Source organism: Lithobates pipiens, unplaced genomic scaffold (genome assembly GCF_037356315.1).
Source record: "Lithobates pipiens isolate NorthernLeopardFrog02 unplaced genomic scaffold, aLitPip1_a1.2 Scaffold_8, whole genome shotgun sequence".
Taxonomy (NCBI): Eukaryota; Metazoa; Chordata; class Amphibia; order Anura; family Ranidae; genus Lithobates; species Lithobates pipiens.
The window spans coordinates 364,687,779-364,701,530 of record NW_027507903.1 but is presented as its reverse complement, the minus strand read 5'-3'; the positions used below and the strand labels follow the sequence as shown (position 1 = coordinate 364,701,530).

Sequence of the window (13,752 nt, the reverse complement as noted above, 5' to 3'; positions counted from 1 at the left end):
TAAGAGGCGAGGGACCTCCTAGCTTTTTATCAGAACTCCGTTCAAAAGCCTTCATCTGTGATGGTATGGGGGTGCATTAGCGCATATGGAATGGGCAGCTTGCACATCTGGAAAGGCACCATCAATGCTAAAAGATATGTCCAGGTTTTAGAGGAGCATATGCTCAGGCAAGAATGGAACAAAATTCCTCTTCCAAAACTCCAGTAACTGGAATCCTCAGTTCCCAGACTGTTACAGCGTTATTAAAAGAAGAGGGGATGGCATGGCTACACCATGGTAAATATGGCCCTGTCCCAACTTGATTTGAAACTGGGGTCGTACTTTGCCAGCTTTTTGATGCCCTGTCCCAACTTTGTGAGATGTGCTTGTTGGTAGCCTCCTCACATACAGTTAACTGTGACAGGATAGTCTTGCTGGCTGAGAGGAGGAGTGGGACTACAATTGTATCATACTTACTTTCTCACACAGAAATGTCATGTTATATTCAGAATGTGTTTGTGTCCTGCTGTTTTGTGAAATCCTGTTGAAGTTGTAACTAATCTCTGAACTTGTCTCCAGCAGCCATCTTGGGGAAAACCTCATGTTCTGATTGGTACCAAGTTCTCTCAAGATTTTGTCTACCATTTTCTGTTGATATAAAAAAAAAAAGAGCCCGGCCACCATTTTGAGAGACAATTGTGTGGAATTAGTGAGGGAAAGATACACTGCGTGTGAGGGAAAGCTAGGCCTTACTCAGGGAGATTGTTCCAGACTGCATGGACAGAACATGGATCCTCGGGAATCCTGCCTATTCAGGACTGGGCTCAGACCTTCCTTCTTAAAGCTGGCCACTCAGCTGTCAGCTAATTGCCAACTCCTTTCTCTCCACAGTGACTCACCTGTTGATGATATTCTGCTCGTCAGTCCTGTCTACTTAAGCCGTCCAGCCCAGATGATCTCTGCCTTCATCTTGGTCACATCTCTGGAGACGCTTGCCTGTGTTCCCGTTAAAGACTTGCTTGGCTGACATTCCTTCTGGCTCCAGAACCTGCTTGCTGTTCTACCACTGGCTCCCTGACATTTTGGCTTGTCTGACTATCCGTTCTGGTTTCTGAAATCTGGCTATGTTTTGACATTTACTCTGGTTTACCTTATTATTATTATTATTATTATTATTAAACAAGTGTGATTTAACTGTACTTCTGTCTCAGTCTGATTCGTGGTTTCTGACACCTATTAGCACTACTGCTGTGCTTGTGATAGAAGATCATCTGAGACAGTGTATCTTCCTGTTATATCATCTCTGTTGCATCGGTGGAACCTGCTTATGGACACCAGCCTATAGTAAGTAATCAATATGTGCCTTGTATACCACTGATGTGCCTGAAGAGAGGAATAATAATTACCATGCCTGTTTACTGAGCTGCATTCTGTATCTTTGGTGTATCTTTGGTGAAGGGACTGTGAAGCTGTTTACTCCACTTTTGTAAATAGAAATTTCCACTGCTTATCTAGCAATTAATCTTATTTCATTTACAATACCACGCAGTGTGTTTCCCTCTATAATACAGCCACGCTAATTCCCCTGCTGCCATCTATTTCAAAATTACCTTTTTTTTCCCTTTAAATGGTACATTTTATCAGTTTAGACAATTGATATTGTCCATTTTAAATAAAATTGGGGTTTATGAAATTTGTAAATAATTGTATTCTGTTATTATGTAGATATCACACACCAGCCCAACTTTTTTCTTAGAATTGGGGCTGTAAGTAACCACAAGCTGTGGTGCACTGCAACACACAGTGCACCACATTCTTAATGGCACAAGGGGTGCCATTAAGAATGAACAGCACAGCACCTACAAAAAAAAAAAAAAAACACAAACAAAAAAAACCCCACGTTTTTATGTACTGTGGGAATGCACACAATCACACACATGTTCTTGCAGCACACAGTTGTAAACAGAGCCTATTTTTCTGCTGTAATCAATTTCTAGAATTATTTTTCTGCTTGTATCCCAAGCTACAAAAACTCCTGATGTAAACCATTACTACTTGTTCCAACTTTATTTTGATTATGCTAATGAGGTGATGTAATTACCTTATCCCACATATAGATGGCACCTCTGGGAGGTTTATAAAGTTTTGTACTACACTGAACACAAGAATGAGATAGTTGTCAAAATGGTGTTTGGCCACTAGATGGTCAAGTGTTCCCTTTTAAATTTCAAAATCATTGACAACTTATATATTAACATTTTTGTAAATTTAAAATACATACAATTAAATTATTATTATTCATTAGAATTAATTATGATAACCATATAAAATATTTCTTCAGAATGCAGCAACCTTTGTTGCTAACACTCTTCTCGATACCCGGCAGATATTTTTACTCATTTACTTAAGAGTGGGCTAGAACATTTCCCTCAATCAAAAAAAGGTAATTGGTGCACAAATGAATGGTCCCTTTGTAAAAAACGCTTATCTATATAATAGGATACTCGTTATTTAGGTAGAGCTTTGACAAAGCGCAGGCGCGCAAAACACGTAAGCAGGAGAGTCGGCATGGCAACCCTTCCCATCTCGGAGCCCTCCACGTGACAAACAGCCGCTCGGACAGTGCGGCGTTACACGCAGTGCGGTGCGCTCCAAGCCTCCCATTACGCCAGGCGGACGCCACCTTGTGTCCAATTTGGATACACACCATCCAGCGTGCACTGCACCTCCGCCCTAGAGCCGAACACATCATACGGAGCAGAACTAAACACCTCCCCCTCCACTCCACAGGCTCGGCACGGCGGCGCCCCAGCCCAACAGATCATCCATAAAGTGAGTGACTTTTGGAACACAGTTCCATCCATTTGCACTGGCTCATATATATTTTTTGTTTCCCCTTCTTTATGAGAGAGGATTGTTTACAGTCACCAAGTTACCAGGTGCAGGGAACTGTTAGCAGTGCAGTCTTGTCTTCGTTCTTATCATCTCAAAGTCACAACTGAGAGACCCGAGGGGTGCTTATCACCAAGCATCTGTCATTTTTTACAATTGATGGACTTTATGCTTTCCAGATCCTAGGAGGATCAGATGTCTTTGTTTCGTTTTATATTTAATAAATTACTTTTTAAGTGTTTTTTTTTCATATTACACCATGAGTTTCTTTGATGCGCTGTTTTTTGATCGTTTATTTTTAGAACATTTCCCTACATACACCATTCATGTAAAACTGAAGTTAAGTAAATGATTTCATTTAAAAAACAAAACAAAAAAACAAATTTTTTTCATTGGTGTGATGTGTTTGAAAAGAAAGCAACCATTGCGATAGTTTACAAGCCAATTTTCTTGCTTTTATATGTATTAAAGTGACTATGTACTAGCCCAGGGGTTGACAAATTTGCTTGGAATCTAGGAGCCAGCTTAAAAAGTTAGGAGCCAGGTCCGTGACGGCGATCCGCACCTGTCCCTGGCCTGACATGGAGACGAGTGAGGGGAAGATAGCAGCGCCGTCGCGGCCCCCCCCCCCGTCTCCAAGTCATTGCCCATGGCTCTTAGAGGGACATTTTATTTATTTTTTTTCAAATGACAATTTTTTTTTCAATTGCATTTTAGTGTAAATATGAGATCCGAGGTCTCTCTGACCCCAGATCTCATATTTAAGAGGACCTGTCATGCTTTTTCTATTACAAGGGATTTTTACATTCCTTGTAATAAGAATAAAAGTGACACAACATTTTTTTTAAAAGAACAGTGGAAAAAAAAAAAAAAGTTAAAATAAAATAAGCAGAATTTTTTTTTTTTTTAAACGCGCCCTGTCCTGCCCGCATATAAAATCGGTGTTCGAACCACACATAGGAGGTAGCGCCGTGATCGGTAGAGCGAGAGCAATAATTCTAGCCCCAGACCTCCTCTCTAACTCAAAACGTGCAACCTGTAGAATTTTTTTAAACGTCGCCTATGGAGATTTTAAAGGGTAAAAGTTTGTCGCCATTCCATGAGCGGGTGCAATTTTGAAGCGTGACATGTTGGGTATCAATTTACTCGGCGTAACATTATCTTTCACAATATAAAAAATAATTGGGCTAACTTTACTGTTGTCTTATTTTTTTATTAACTAAATTATTTTTCCCAACAAAAGTGCGCTTGTAAGTCCGCTGCACAAATACGGTGTGACAGACAGTATTGCAACAACCACCATTTTATTCTCTAGGGTGTTAGAATAAAAAATATATAAAATGTTTAGGGGGTTCTAAATAAAGGGAAGAGGCAGGTAATATAAAACAGGCAGAGGAAACTTCATTAGCATTGCTGGTTTGTCATACCAACAGCGACCACAAGAGGGCGCCAGATTCCATAAGGAATCATAGGACCGCAGAAGGCCTCAAAGCCGCGGCCTAAATTTTCGGCCGCCGGCGGAACGGCCCGACGCGATCACGCTGGGGGGGTCCACAGAGACAGGATACCCCCAGCTGTGCTGCCCCAGGCGCGAGGTCGCTATTTCTAGTCGCCAATGCGACCGGGCGCCCGGGTTTTGTCGAGCCCTGTACTAGCCTGTCCTTAACCTTAACCTCAGCGCAAAGACCATATTATTGAGTCTGTAGGATGTGTCCCTTGTGCTGACGCTTCTCATGTTAGTAATAATTCTCCTCCATCCTGCCCCACCCCACCACCATAATCTTCTACAAAAGTAACAGGATTCAAGAATGGTAGACAGGCAGGTGATTGATAGCTTCACCCCACCATTCAAGGATCATTAAAAGAGCCTATTCTATTCATAGAAGCTATAGTATGGCTTATATGAATGGTGGAAAGGGAGGGCATAGTCAGACTCTCTTGCTGAGAGTCTGCGACAGCCCTTTAGTTGTACTAAGTCCTGCAGCACCATAAGATTATGGTGGAGGGGGTGGGCAAGGCTGTGGAAAATTACTATTAATGGCAGGGGGATCAAGGGACACATCCTACTGACTGTCCCTTGTGCCGATTTTTCTCATGGAACTAAATCAGAAATATATACATACATACTATATATATATATATATATATATATATATATATATATATATATATACATATACACACACACACACATACATAGTCATTTAAACTACCCTAACTTATCAATTTCAGGTCTTTACACCTCCAGAAAAAATGGGATTGGTTAGCATTCCTAGAAGTAGTCAGTAAACAAAGAACTCTCTAAAACAATGATTCAGAGATTATATTATACAATATATATTTTAATTACTGGTAAAACAAAAACGCTAAGATTCAAAAAGTACCACCCACTTGAATGGAGCTGAATCTTGGAGGTATGCAGTTTTGGTGCCTATTTTCTACATATTTAAAATAGCAATGCATTGTAGAGTTCAGGCTTTCAAATGCATTTCAAAATATTTTTTTTCTTCTGGAGAGGGGATTCACAGAAACCCTGTAAGCCATTTGTTTTAAATAATTCACAGTCTTCAGACTGACCATATAGCATGCAAGGTCATCTTCCTCTTCTTTTACCAGTGAGCGGTCCCCAATGATGCTGATAGCCATAACAGCATAGTATGCATCATTATACTGTAAGTGAAAGGGATAAGTCCATGACTCTATGCACATGCAGTATGTTTTTAAGTCTTCCAGTTTGAATGATGCTGGAAGTAAATTAACCTGGAAAATTACGAACATCCAGTGGTGGAATGAAAAAGATATGGGGGACAGTGCTAAGAACAGTTTTTGAATTGCAGAGCTGCTTATTATTTTAAATACCTGCTGAGAATGCAGGTAGATGACTGCTCCCTATTTACTGGAAGTGGGTTCATGTACCTAGCTGAAAGGAGAGGATTAGGAAGATGAAGGAAATTAAGGATGCTGAGGACTGGGTAGGGACATGCCAGGGTACGTGTGAGCACTCGAACAGTATCTGGGCGATGAGGCAAGATCATTACTTGGACCCTGATCTCATCTCATCTAGTTTAGATGTCGCTCTGCTAGAGTTAGTAGATCTCTCGCTCAGATTGCATGCTCAACCTCAGCAGCCATAGACTTGACCTTTTTTCTGCTTTTGAACCACCACTCCTTTTTTCCTAGCACCATATGCCGGTATGGGCAATCGCGGTTACGGTGAAAGTTCAGGTACACGTCCTTTTCTTTTTAATTCTACTGTTTTTCTTCCTTTTTTATGTTCAATTTCTAGCAGTACAATGATATACTGTTTGGATACAAATGGATGCAAGACTACGTAAAGTTCCCTCCCCTGCGGCACTGGCTGCTCATACTTAAAATGGCTGGTATCAACAGTCTGTACATGAGATAGAGTTCTCTATTTGCACTTTATATTGTCATATATGGCCCTTCAGTGGGCCCCTCGTTCTTGGTTCCCCCCTCCAACTCCTGGGCCAATAATAATAATAATTATGGTAATGCCAGCTTACTCCTCTTTGAATGCCTAGGTCCGCCCATAGGCTTACATTGGTTAACTTGTGTTCCACACCGGTGGCATTTACCTGCTCTTCTTGAATGTCAATATTACTGCTTTGTGTTGTATTTGTTTTGACCTCTGACAGCTTTGCTACGTCTGTGTTAAAACGTTAGTTTTTTTACTTTTCCAAAATAAAGATTACATAATAAAAAATAAAAAAATAAAACTGCTGAGAGAAATTTGAAAATACCCAGATTTGGGCTTTAAAAGTTGTAAAGATAAATTATGTCTATTTAACTCTAAGAACACGTTCTCTCAATCTGAGTTTGTACAAAACTAGGCAATATTAGGATCATCCCTAAAGCTATCTGATAACAAATTGTTTATTCCATTATGTCCTTACCTTTCGGTCAATGCTTTGCTTTGGGTATCTCTGGCAGCTTGCAAATCTTCTTCTAATTGTTTCTTTTCAGTCTCTAGTCGTTCCACATCAGACTGACTCCACTTTCTTGGACTAATAAAGCGCATTTCTTTTAAGAGCTCCTCTTTCTCATTTATTAAGATCAGTCGATCACGTTCAGAATCAAGAACTCCAGGCCAAGCTTCACTGTCCAGTTTTGACAACTGTATTTTTACATTGGATATCCTAGGACATGAGCAAATATTTTACTACACATTTTTGACACGGCATAGTTTGGCCTGAGTGAGTATTTCAATTCTTTATGTCAACTGCATGATTTCTCATTAATTTTTAAATTCTAACCTGTGAGTCTGGCTGCAGAAATACTGAATAAAATTTATTTCTAATTTTCCAATGCTGAATATCCAGCTGACATAATGTATATCTTAGGCCGCGTACACACGGGCGGACTGTTTGACGGACTTGGTCCGCTGAAACGTGTTTCAGCGGACAATCCGCTTGTGTGTGGGCTTCAGCGGACTTTTTCAGCGGACAGTCTGGCGGACTAAGTCTTTCGGAACTTCCGTAATATTGTCCGTCCAAACTTGGTTTCAGCGGACAGTCCGCTCGTGAGTAGGCTAGTTCGACGGACTAAGTATGGCGCATGCTCAGAAAGGATTTACACGGCCGAAGGTTGCATTGCAGTGTATTGGACGTCGTATTTCTAGTCCCGTCGTACGTGCCGTACACGTCATCGCGCAAGCTTTCAGCGGACTGTCTGTTCGTCGTGTGTGGTCAAGTCCGTTCATTCAAAAGTAGGACGGACTGTCTGTCGGATTGTCTGACGGACTTAGTTGGACGGATAGTCCGCCCGTGTGTACGCGGCCTAATGCAGCCAGACCTGAAAAAGGAGTCATTGTCTTCTATCTTGGAAAAACAGGGTAATCGTAATCATAAAACCATTAAAAGCAAAAAAGGTCTACAGTAGTAGACTTCATTTCTAAAAACAAACTCACAATAACTAAACAGTCTCTCAGAACCAGCAATTTTGAGCTTTCTACACACATACATTTACCATTGTGCAGTTTTAAAACTTGTTCTTTCGGAAAGGGAATTCACGAATGTATAGGTGCTGGAGGTATAGCCTGCAATATTATATCTGATACAGCTGTAAATTCCCATTACAGGAATGGAGCACTTGTCTTTAAAGCTACAGGGTTTACAATAATATAATATTTCTTAACCAAAATATGACTTGCAGCATTTTGACTGTATACAAATTTGATACTTTACCTGTCCTAATGTTCATATTAATATAAAGGGTGGTCAGGAACTGTTGTAGATGAGTTGTAAGAGGTTCCAAAACTGTTAAACCCGCTGAAGTTCAGCTAGATGGGTCATTGTAGCATGCATTAACACCATACAAACAGAATATCTGGATGACATATGAAGATATTTGGATCTGATCAATAGGGTCCCAGAGTCTCTATACAATGGGGGTGACCTCCAACTGGAGGTTAAATCTTTTTAAACTTGGAAAATGTTTATATATTAACTGGTTAAATTATAGTTGTATAAGGATGTAGTTGCAAATAAGCATTTATTTTATATACATTCTATAAAGTAACAACAAACATGTACAAAAAAAAGTTACAAACTGCCTGGTTAGCAAAAATATATATAAAAAGCCATCAAAAAACCATAAAACAGCCATTACCGTCTCTTTGCCTCCTCATACTGAAGTTGTAATCTGACCTTTTCAGCAAACTGGTTATTACTTTTCAAAGCAAGCTGGAAAAAGCAAGGTTATACATTTATTATGTTTAAGTTATTACACTGATCTTGAAAATAATTTTACATTTTTTTTTTTTATACATTACCCAACAAGAAAGTTGATTTTAAATCCTTTATAGCGGTAGTAAATCCAGCTTGGCCACTTGTACCTACAGTAAGCTTTATTATAAGCATACCTTGTAGGTACAATGAATATCTCCTAAAAGTGAACCATTTAGAAAATATTCACAAGTTCTGCAGCTGGTCACATCAACGATGCATGCATACTGCTCTCTGAATTGAGGGCACACTAAAATCAGAAACAGGTTGCTGTGATTGTGACTCTTGCGTGCATACCCAGGAGTGACATCATTGTGGCTCGACCATCAAAATAGCCGAAACTGTGATCCCGGAAGGAAGACCGGGTGAATATGGAAGTCCTGGCAGCAGTGAAAGTGCGCCATTAGAGGGATCCGATTTACAGGTAAGTCTGTCATTTCCTGCAGTGCAGAAACACATGCTGCACTGGCTCTAGTAACACTGGCATTGGTGTGGCTAGCCATCAGGAACACTGCAGATGACTGTACTGGTTTGGTGGCGATCTGAAACACTGTTGCTGGATTACATTGGTCTGTGACACCGGGATTAGTGTGGCTAGCAAGCAGGAACATTGTTGCAGGCTTACACCGGTCTGGCGACACTGGTGCTGGTGTACCAGGAACACTGTTGCTACTGACCTCTAAATTCTGTGATATTCTTTACTAACTTGCAAACTTTGCATTACATGCTATTGACCTCTTAACTCTGCTTTGTTACTTACTCCTGACCCCTGAACTCTGCACTAAATATTTCTGCCGTCTGAACTGTGCTGCGCTACTTACTTTTGACCCCTGTACTATGCGTTACATACGTCTGACCTCTAATCTGTGTTACTTACTCCTGACTCCTAAACTATGCATTACATACTATTGACCTCCCCTTGTATTACTTAATCCTGACCCCTACACTCTGCATTACAGTATCCTGACTTCTAAATTCTGCATTATTTACTCATAGCCTATAAACTCTGCATTATATACTACTGACCTCTGAACTCTCCGTTACGTACTGCTGATCCCTGAATTCTCTGTTACATAATACTAACCTCTGAAATATGTCACATACTCCAGACTTCTGAACACTGTTAATTACTACAGAACTCTGCGGTATATATATATATATATATAACTCCTGGCCCTTACACCCTGTGGTACATACTATTGACGTCTGAACTCTACTACATTACCTATTACTGAACTTTGAAGTCTGCCTTTTTTACTCCTGACCCATACACTGTGAAAGAAACTTTACTTCTGGCTACCTTCAAGGAGTCTTTGCTTTGCATGCATATCTTTCTTTTATTTAAAATCTGTTTATTTTGTCTTCATAGCTTGTTACAAAAGTGTGACCGAATATTTAAACGTGTTTTAAAAATGGGTTCCTGATTTTGTTGGTATGGCTACAAAGGGGGCATGGTTTTGTAGATGTGGCTAAAAGTGAGTGTGATGAATCGTTTTTTTTTTTTTTTTCAGATTTCATTTTGAAAATCTGATAACCTTAGTATAAATTTCCTATACACCTACAAATAAATTACAATAAAACATTCAAGAACACAAGCCAGCACTTCAGCATGTGTTTAAAAGTGCTTATGTGTTCACAATGATGAGATTTCTCAGCTGTTATATAATTTACCATTGTTATACCATCTATACATTGGGTTCTCCATAAAGCTGAAGTTTAGCTAAAATAAAAACCCTTACAGCTTTAGTCATATAACCAAACTGTAATTAAGGATGTCTCGCATTGTTCAGGCAGCTGGATTCTGCAGAAATCTTCAGTGCAAGGATGCCTGTCTTCTTCCTGTTTTTGAACTTAACACACTGCAATGCTAAACCACTTCGGGTCTTAAGGCAGAAGAGCAGTACAGGTTCTCAGATGGGGACACCTCCTTCCTTCCTCCTCCATTGAAAAAGTTCTTTCATTGATTACACAGCCAGAAACACAATCTGTGAAAGTGGGAGAGAATCTTGTGACTGATCAGGCTCTCCCCCATTCACAGATTGTGTTACAAGCAGTATAGAATGAAATAACTTTTCTTAATGGAGGAGGTCCCCATCAGACTATCTTTACTGCTTTTCTGCCTGGTGACCCAAAGCAGTTTATCATTGCATCTTCCATTACAGATAAGTGATATGACTAAAGCTGTAGGGATTTTTTTTATTTTGCTAAACTTCAGCTTTAGGCCTCTTTCACACCGACGTGCCGTTCAGGCCCGCCTGTCAGTTTTTCAGGCGGACCTGAACGGGTGCTCCATAGAGCTCTATGGAGCGTCGGATGTCAGCGGTGACATGTCCGCTGACACCCGACCCGCTCCGATCCGAAAAAGTGTGACGGAGGAAAAAGCTATTTTTCCATCCGTCTGCGGATCGGATCGGATGACGACGGGCACTGCGGCCCGTCGTCATCCGATCTCCCATAGGGGAGAGCGGCGCTGTGACAGGTCCGTCCCTGCACAGTGTGCAGAGACAGACCTGTCATCTCCCTGCTCAGCGGGGATCGGCGGAGTGATCCCCGCTGAGCAAACGGACATCCACGGGGCAGATCAGAACTGATCCGCCCCGTGTGAAAGGACCCTTAATCTAGGAAAGGTTTTGCCATAACACCACCTGTGCCTCCGTTTGGAGAACAAAAATAAAAGCACCTGTCTGCTCTGGGCAGTGCTGTGTTAACCATCCTTGATCTATGTGTGAACTGGCTAGCAGTAGGATTTTCTTTCTAACTTGCTTCTATTTTCATCTGGTGATCCAGCCAGTAAGTAACACACTCTCCAACAGAATGCATCAGTTACAGAAATGAGACAAACTACGTATTTAACACTAGCAGGGGTGCTTACAATGATCAGGTTATATGTTTGTAAAACCTTTTTCCCAAAAGGAAAAAAAAACAGTTTACTATAACCACTTTTAAAATATTAGCTGGAGTTTGGCTTCAAATTGTTAGTGTATTTAAATCTGCTAGTGTACAATTAGGAATTTGTTCGAGCCAGGTTGTATTGTTGCAATACTACTTTAGAACAGAAAAGGGAGGAATTTTGAATGAAGCTGAACTCTTATAGTAAATATGTCTCATAGGGAAATGTTAATTTTTAATATTTTGTTGAGAATTCTTTGCTGGCAATGACTGCCGGAAGTCTGGAACCCATGGGCATTAGCAAAGACTGGATTTCCTCCTTTCTGATGCTTTTCCAGGCTCTAACTGCAGCTGCTTTCAGTTGTTCTTTGTGGCTCTTTCTGCCTTTAATTTTGCCTTCAGCAATTGAAATGCATGCTCAATTGGGTTGAGATCAGGTAATGAGTCGGCCTTTGCAGACTTTTCCACTTCTTTTTCTTCAAATGCTCCTGGGTTGCTTTTGCAGTGTGTTTTGGATCATTGTCCATCTGTACTGTGAAGCATCGTTCAGTCAACTTTGCTGCATTTGGCTAAATCTGTGCTGAAAGTATATCTCTAAACACTGCAGAATTCATCCGACTGCTTCTGTCACATCATCAATAAACACCAATGACCTGGCGCCACTGGAAGCCATACATGCCCATGCAATCACACTTCCTCCTCCACCATGTTTTACAGATGGCGTTGTGTGCTTTGGATCGTGAGCTGTTCCAAGCCTTTTTTCTTCCCATTATCCTGGTACAGATTAATCTTACTTTCATCTGTCCAAAGAATGTTTTTCTAGAACTGGTCTGGCTTTTTTATATGTTTTTTTGGCAAAGTCTAATCTAGCTTTTCTATTCTTCAGGCTTATGAATGGTTTGCACCTTGTGGTGAACCCTCTGTATTTGATCTCATGCAGTTTTCTCTTGATTTTAGACTTTGGCAATGATACACCCACCTCCTGGAGAGTGTCCTTCACTTGTATGGATATTGTGAATGGGTTTTTCTTTACCATAGAGAGGATCCTGCAATCATCCACCACTGTTGTCTTCCATGGACGTCAAGCCCTTTTCGTGTTGCTGACCTCACCAAGTGAGGTCTTCTTTCCTCAAATGTACCAAACTGCTTAATTGATGAAGAAATAATGAAGAAGCAGTAGCCCACACCTGGCCATGAAACAGCTTTTGATTAAATTGTCCAATTACTTTTGGTCCCTTGAAAAAGGGGGGCGACTATTCTTAAGAGCTATAATTCCTAAACCCTTTCTCAGATTTGGAATTACATAACCACAAATTAAACCTGAGTGTGTGCACTTTCAGTTTATATCCATTATATAACTAAAGCTTGAATATGTTTAGGTAAATACTTGAAAAAAAATAAAATAAATCATGCCTGTGTCCAAATATATATGGACCTACCTGTATTTCTAAAGAAGTGAATCTGACATTTACCAAACACTCACCGCATGTCAATCTTCCAGGTACATGTATTTAAATGACAGTGACTGGTTCACTTTCAGCCTTTTCTTTTTCTAGAACAAACACAACTATCCTCATTCACCTTTTTGTGTTAAAACTCTGCAGATATACTTGGCTCATACATATTATAGTACATACAATTATCATAGTATATACTTACATTTCCTGAAATATCAGTCTGGGAACTAACATTTCTGTGCAAAGACAGAGATGAGCTATTCAAAGAAGTCTCACTGGTCCAGAGGTCCGATTGAGATCCTTTGTTAATGACAAAGCCATTTTTCAACTTGGCAAGACTCTGTAAATAAAAAAATACCCTAGCTATAAATCATACTTTTAAGTAGCATTATGCAAGTATGTGTTACTGGCATGGTATTTTTCCATAATGCAATAAATGTTCAATTAATGTTCTAATTAAATGAACCTATTCTATCCACAAAAGCACAAAAACTATGATTACTGATGAAGTGAATCAATAAGTGCAAACGTTTCACATTGCTAAAATTTTACAGGATCTAGATGCTAGGTAATTAGGGGCTGATATAGCTTAAGGACCAGGGTGCAGTTTATGGTATAATGTCTTCAAATCAGTTACTTTGTGCTTGGGGCTTTGATTTACCTCCAGTTTAAAGAGTATGAAAACCCATCATTTCATATTCCTCATACGTGCCTGTGATACCATGCACTTGTATAAAAACAGTATCCTGTTCTCTTTGTTTTGCTTCTTTTATGTGAAATCACTGGTATTC

General features: G+C 40.1%; 1 protein-coding gene across 2 annotated transcripts in view; it reads right to left on the bottom strand.

Annotated features, from left to right (window-relative positions):
* Positions 1-13,752, bottom strand: part of WWC1 (WW and C2 domain containing 1) — a 231,890-nt gene that overhangs the window by 72,873 nt on the left and 145,265 nt on the right. For both annotated transcript variants that reach the window (XM_077473485.1, XM_077473484.1), the window contains exons 7-9: positions 13,164-13,301; positions 8,500-8,573; positions 6,786-7,028 (exon numbers count right to left, since the gene is read on the bottom strand). In XM_077473485.1, the coding sequence (XP_077329611.1) occupies positions 6,786-7,028; positions 8,500-8,573; positions 13,164-13,301 (455 nt within the window). The remainder of the gene's footprint in view (positions 1-6,785; positions 7,029-8,499; positions 8,574-13,163; positions 13,302-13,752) is intronic.